Consider the following 7,460-nt stretch of genomic DNA (forward strand, 5'->3'; position numbering starts at 1 on the left):
CGCCGCCAGAGGCCGCCCTGGGGCCACCACTGCCGCTTGTAACCCGGGCGGGAGGAGCCGGGGTTCGAGGAGGGGGGGAATGAGTCATGAAAGAACTTGCAAAGCAACAGGGAAGCTCCGTGGCAGCAGAACTGGCTTCTGACCCATGTCCCTGCTTCTCTGCCGCAGACTGAACACCAAAAAACTGTAAGGACGTGTTCAGGTTAATGTGAAATATCTTTCTGTTGTTGGTAACCACACGTTATTTTTAATTAATATTCTTGTTCCTTTGTCTGGCCTACTTCATAATTGAAACAGTGGAAAACGTGTTCAGTTTTTGCCCATGGTTTTCTGCATCTTTAGTGTCATTCTTCTGAAGTCTGCTTACTGCTGGTGTTAAGTAGCTTTGCTGGCAAACTCAGTTCAACATAGGGGGTTTTTGTATTGCTGTAGTATCTAGTTTGTGTTCTGTTTGGCTAGTGCAACATTGGCATTGACATGTTCCTGTGCAGAACATGACTTGTTTTTTTACCAAGTAGCCATGCTAGTGCTAGCTTAATGGTTGAATGTCACTCACTCTTAAATAACCCTGTTAGTGATGTTAACTGGAATACACAAAGGGAGGCATTTCTTTGAGAGAAAACACTATTCCACAAACTGTTTTTTAGGGTGAAATTGTGTTATGGTGGCACAGACGTGTCTCATAATCTTTGGATGGGTAACTTTTAGCAAGAAAACAGAATCAAAGTATAAAAAGGATTGGTGGCATTCAGAGGCTTTGCCCAAGCCCTGTTTTTTAGGGTGAAATGTAAAACTGACTTTCCTAGTTGATTATAGTCCTAAAGCTGTTTATCAGAACAGGAGTATTTAGCAATGGATTCTTAATCAGCTCTAAATTTTTGTTCTAGTCATCCTTAAAAAAAGACACAGTATCAGTACAATATATATTTATTTATTTTTATTTAGAATGATTATACACACTTATGCAGTCAAATATCTTAAAGATTTAGCAAACTAAGTAGATGATTTGTGCACTTTTATAACAGAACTGTTTTGGATGAATGTTAGTGAAGCTGGAGTGATTTTACTTTGTTAATGTACAAACCCAACAAATTGTAAAAACTTCATTCCATGCTGATGGAATGAGGTGTGGAAGAATGTCTTTTTCCCCACTACAGTTCTCTCCAGTCTTTTAGGTTACAACTCCTTACTGTAATATCCAAATAACTTTTCTTTTCAGAATCCAATTCTGAGTTTTGAACTACCAATGAACTTAACAGACTGGTTTCCACGCCCAAGAATGAAAACCAAAAGAGAAGAAATAAGGAAAATAATCCTGAAGCTGCAGGAACAGCAAAACAAAGAAAAGAAGGGACAAAAGGACCCAAGTCTGATGGAAAGATCTTTGCAGGAAAAAACAGAACAACTTCTCAACAGCAGCTCAGACTGAATGTTGTATCTGTTGCATGTTAGCTCTACAATCAGAACTGAAATATACATTTTTGTCTGCCCAGACTAAAGATTTGGCATATTCTCTGCTCAAAGTTACTTGGGAATGTTTAATGCCTGTATAAATGTGTGTCATAAAATGATTTAATTCCCACAAAGATGTGTATTAAGTAAGCAAGTCTGTACATATGTTAATGAGGCCAACTTTTTCAGCATTTGTAATTACTTTTTTCCACTTGTTAGGGAGCTTTTGTTATGTATTTCTGTTAATAGAACTTAAATAGCAACTTCTAAACATAAAGCAAATAAAGAAAATATTTATAGGATAAAATGGTTAACTTTTTCTTTTTCAGTAAAGTTACAATGTTACAGGCTTAAGTAACACATAGGAAATTATTTGGTAGTGAGGTAATTAATTCATATTTTGACCCTACTTAGTTGCCCTTTACAAGATTATTCTGCTTGTGCTACAAACGACAATATTGGTGTCTCAATGTACCACGGCCTCAGAGAGGGTGATTCCCATCCTCCCAGTATCTAAGTGTAGGCAGTGTAATAGTTAATAGGACTGCTTCAGATTTGGGATTTTAAAAGATACGCATTGCTACTGAAATCCCACCCATGCTTTCTTTAGTGGGATGGGCTAGGGAAAGGGAGAGAATGCTCTTTGACAAAAACAAACAGTATTATAAAAGTGGTTTCAATGAAGTGATCTTGAGTGATACTATTAAATCATATTTTGTGGATCCCAGTTGTTGTACAGGTGTATTTTGAGACTTTCTTCATTATAAAATTGTATTTTGGTAAGTGTACTTGGAATAGCAGATTGCCCACATTACATTTTCTATGTTACAATTCTGAATGTTACATTCATATGTGCTTTATCTAAGTAATGAACATTTAAAAAGAAAAAAGTGTATGATTACTATTTTTTGTAATATCCATGCAAAAAAACCAAAATACCAGTGTTCATTGCTTGCTTGTTTGTTCTTGGCTTTAGGTAGCATCAGACTAATGTTGGGAATGTTGTTTTTTTTTAATATTTCCAGTGTATCTTGATTTTGCAACAATCTAAATTGCCATTGTTGCTTAAACTGCGAACATGGCCTTTTATCCTTGTTATAGAAAGGTTTTGTTATTCAAGTGAGGAAAGTAAGAAATAGTTTGTTTAAGGAGATATATATATATATATATATATAGTCTTCTACTAATACAGGAAATCTTTGAAGGGAACCCGAAACGGTCTCTTCCCAGGAAGGAATCTTACAGGAGAGGAGAAGGACCTTATATCCCTCCTTGCAGATAGTATTTTCTCTCTTAATGTTTCTACTGGGAATGCTAATTTCTGATTCCCTTCTCCCAATGAGAAGAAATGGAGCATTCATTGGCTGAACTCCCCCAAAATCAGTATTCATACACAAGATTAAATCTAACCTAGTACTTCAGGTTCTCCATGAGTTTTCACTCTCATAAAACCCTGAGAACATGGCTGCTAATGACGTTACTGCCAGGGCATTCCTCCCCAGATAGCCTATCCCTGAACCAAAATACCAGTGTTCATTGCTTGCTTGTTTGTTCTTGGCTTTAGGTAGCATCAGACTAATGTTGGGAATGTTGTTTTTTTTTAATATTTCCAGTGTATCTTGATTTTGCAACAATCTAAATTGCCATTGTTGCTTAAACTGCGAACATGGCCTTTTATCCTTGTTATAGAAAGGTTTTGTTATTCAAGTGAGGAAAGTAAGAAATAGTTTGTTTAAGGAGATATATATATATATATATAGTCTTCTACTAATACAGGAAATCTTTGAAGGGAACCCGAAACGGTCTCTTCCCAGGAAGGAATCTTACAGGAGAGGAGAAGGACCTTATATCCCTCCTTGCAGATAGTATTTTCTCTCTTAATGTTTCTACTGGGAATGCTAATTTCTGATTCCCTTCTCCCAATGAGAAGAAATGGAGCATTCATTGGCTGAACTCCCCCAAAATCAGTATTCATACACAAGATTAAATCTAACCTAGTACTTCAGGTTCTCCATGAGTTTTCACTCTCATAAAACCCTGAGAACATGGCTGCTAATGACGTTACTGCCAGGGGATTCCTGCACAGATAGACTATCTCTGTGAAACCCTCTGTTTAGAAGGGGGTTCACTCTCCAAGGCAAGAGTGATTGCACATAGAGCAATACAACCATGGGCTGCTAATCTTTTGCACAAAGAACCTGTGCGATTTAGGGGAGTTACTCATTTCCCTTATCTCTTTTCTTCTTGTGTAGACCCTGAGCACCATGGAGAACATGTAAGCATCACCTTATGTTAGAGATGACTCCTACACAAGATTCTTGATGAAAGTATATGGGGGCAATCTTCTGGACTACTGATTCCATACACAGTGTGCACACTTCCAAAGTTATTTCCTCCATCAAATGTATCCAGTATTTTGCTGTTGTTGGGGGGAAAATTGTCTGCCTGCTTGGTCTTGTGTATCTGGCCTTAGTGCAACTGACATACTGGAATGGTAGAGTATACAAATGCAAGTAAATCAGTGGTGGCTTGTAGAGGAGGAAGGAAAGTAAATTATTGGAAACAGAGAAGAGACAAGGTCAAATAGAATGTGTTCCTTCCCTGACTAGTCTTTCCTAATGGTGTGTTCTAATTATATTAAATACATCCAAATTTGGTCAATATCATAGTTAGTTTTCCTTTTTCTAACATTTGTGATGCAGGTTCATAATTTGATGCTGTAGAACTATTAGGTTTTCTTGCTAGGAATGGCCTGGTGCTTCCTCCTTTTCCTTCCTCTTTTCTGTCCTCCCTTTCTTCCTCCCTCCCCTTTTTCAAAGCTGTGAAGAAAGTGTTTGATTTATTATCATTTAATGTTAAACTTCTCAAGATCTTCAGTCATATACAGCAAGCTAATATACATGTTAAATATAGGAAACTTATTTTTTTAATAAAATGTGATGTTAATAGAAAAAAACACAGAATTAAGGATGAGTTATTTAAAACCTCACTGACTTGGTTTAAAAAGTTCACTACTGCATGTGCTTGTTAGGGATTTGTTCTGAACATCATGGTGAGCTACACTGCAGTATTTGCAATCTTAACAAAAAAGCTTGACCAGTGAATTTTCTGGCTCAGATTTATTTAGTGGAAGTTAATGGGGTGGGGACCAGATGTGTTTGTTCAATAATTATATGATTGCACATACACTCTGAGGGAAGTATAAATTATATATTCCTTTATAAGATTCAACATTACCAGTGCTTTAAGAGTAGCATAACTGCGTTCTGCAGTGTAAGCTATCAGGTGGCTACCTAATGAAATGTATCTGGCTGTATTGTTTTTCACGCCAGGTAGAATATCAGTTAAGAATTCTTGTAAAAGTTTTAGATTACTTAGCATAAAAAATGCATGTACTTCTGGTGCACGTTTGCAGGATAGCTGCAAAAGCAGAAGAGACATCTAAGTAGTCCCTTGTGACGTTCCTATTTTTCTTGCTTAAGAAACTGAGCAGACCCTTTAAAGATTAGAGACTTCAAACAGAAGAATTGTGTTGATGATTTTTGAGGTTGCACAGCAGCCTTGTCTTGGAAAAATGTAAATTCCAAAACATTCAGGAAAGAACAAGTTAAAAAATCAGGCAGACTTTTCACCATGGTGAGAAAACCATGCTGATGATTTTTTTTCATGCATTGCATAACAAATGAGTAAAGCATAGCAAGAAGTTTTTGCATGTATGATTTTTAATTCCTATTAACATAGTTTCTCTAGAAATTGGAGTGACCTACTAGATTTTTCTGATGAAAAAATGGCAGCAGTTCCCTTAGTTCACCAATCCACTCTGACTCTTTACTCAGATTTTAAAGTAGAATGTATTTTCAGTCACTGGTTAAAGCTTTGCATTGCCCTTCATGGATAACCTGATGATTGTGTTTCAGCATGTGAACAGAAGTAGCTATAAAGCTGCTTGTTCTTTGGAGCCCTTGGTCTTGGGACCACGATGATGAAAGGTACCGGAGTCTGAATACTAGATTTTTTATTATTTTGGTATGACGCTTTTTATAACAGTCTGTCTTCTACATATTCAGTACCCCTAAAGAACCTCTGCAATGACTTGGGTTCACAAAGGTGCTTCATTTCCCTGAGTCCTTTGACTCTTTCCATCTACTTCTGAAATCAAAGAGGAGCTGATGTTACCAACTACAACTTGGAGATTTTAAGAGTCAGAGAGCAGCCATTTTACATATCTTTCACCACTGTATATTTTAAACCAAATCCTTTCTACTTCAGTCAGTCATGCCTGCTCCAAAATGTGACAAACGATGTCTGGTTTGTAGACTCCAGTCTGGTTAAGTGAGGATGTAATCTGGAAAGTGGCTGTTCTCTCTGTTGTGGTCTGTTGTATTTTCTGACAGGCTAGATTTTGCTTACTTTTAACAAATTTGCATGTGAACTTATGCAAACCTGTGGTTACAAAAGGAAACTTGGTAATGTGCACCCTACCTTAGGGAGTCTTTATTCAGTTGTGTTAGTAATTGCTAGCTGCAACCTAGATGCAAACAGCCAGGCTGTTTCTTTGCTAGGTCTTTTTTTGTTGTTGATTGGTTGGTTCTGTTTGTTGTTTGCTTTTCTTTTTTTTTTTTTTTTTTTGGGGTGGGGGTGGTATTTTGGTTTGGGTTTTTTTGGCAGACTGATAGTTTACGTTCTTGGGGGAGAACAAATGATGCTATTTGTCTTGCATGGTGCTTAAAAGTATGCACGAGCTATGTTCATCTGTGAATATAGATATGAACAGAAGGTTATCTGGATTAAAAAGTATCCAAATTCTAGTAAAGAAGAAAGAGGCCATATTGCTACATATTGCTACATATTGCTACATATTTTGTTTGGTTTTGTGATCACATGCTCTCAAGTTTTTTGGGATATGACTTCACCCAAAACAATAATCAGTATTCAATGGTAACTAGTTCAAGACAGGGAGGAAAGATGACTCTAGCTATTTTTTAAATAAAGGATTCTAGCATATGAGAAAAACAACAGCAACAAAAAACACTGGCTGTACTTTATAAGTAGATGGTTTATCTTAATGAAATAGTAAAATGCACATAGTATATATGTCAGTTTGTGCAATATCATAGGTTTAGATTATATTTACAAATTGCATCTTGAGGATCAGATTGTCTTTTACTGTGAGCTGATGGAATACTTTTAAGGTTACTGGGAGCCAGGTTGTTTCAGCTGAGTATTTGCTCCCCTGGGAACTGTGAGGAGTCTGCATAAGGAGCAAGGACCCTGCTCTGACCAGCCTGAGCTTCTTGTGTTCAGTATGTTTAGACTCTGGTCTTTAACCCAGAAATTAAAACATCTTAGATGCCCCACTGGTTTAACATAGTGAAATTTATCAACTATTATTTACACAAAACTGTTTAGCCATATTTGTAATTTTACAAACTGTGTTTTCCTTTGCACATATACTGATATTAACTAAATACATATATTCTAAATATAACTAAATATACTGATGTCAACTCAAAGCAGTAGTTCAGAAGTTGTAACACAAACCTCCACCCCTGTTGTCCTCAAAGTGTAATCGTTTTTAAATCCATCTATGGCAATGCTTGTTTACATCAGGTTTGTCCTTCCTGAATCATATCGTGGAATACTTAACATTGTGTTTCCTTTATCTGTACATATATGTAAGACGTAGTGCAGTGGTAGCCTGGATGAGGACATGGGTATATATTATACAAAACCTATGATATTAATTGTAGAAACTGAGGAAATACTTGGTTGGGAATTTAAAGCTGTAGGATGAGTTAATTTTTTATGCAGCAAGATGAGTAATTACTTTAGCTGTAGAAAACTTCACCTTCTGTCACTTCAGGTCTGGAAATTTATTTCCTGCTGTACATCAGTAATATTTGGATGTGTGGGTTCTGTGATACAAGAAAAACAGGCTAACGCCAAAAGAGCATTATTAAAAGCATGAGATGTTTCTCACAGAAAATGACACTGAATGGGACATCAGT

General features: G+C 36.6%; 1 protein-coding gene across 1 annotated transcript in view; it reads left to right on the top strand.

Moving 5' to 3' along the window:
- The window catches only part of LOC104393888 (sentrin-specific protease 6-like), a 10,721-nt gene extending 8,962 nt beyond the window's left edge, over nt 1-1,759 (top strand). The window contains exon 6 of the mRNA XM_010003416.1: nt 1,220-1,759. Coding sequence (XP_010001718.1) covers nt 1,220-1,429 — 210 coding nt within the window. The 3' untranslated portion in view covers nt 1,430-1,759. The remainder of the gene's footprint in view (nt 1-1,219) is intronic.
- Nucleotides 1,760-7,460: the final 5,701 nt, after the last annotated feature.

Source organism: Chaetura pelagica, unplaced genomic scaffold, assembly GCF_000747805.2.
Source record: "Chaetura pelagica isolate M959 unplaced genomic scaffold, ChaPel_1.0 scaffold150, whole genome shotgun sequence".
NCBI classification, from domain to species: domain Eukaryota; kingdom Metazoa; phylum Chordata; class Aves; order Apodiformes; family Apodidae; genus Chaetura; species Chaetura pelagica.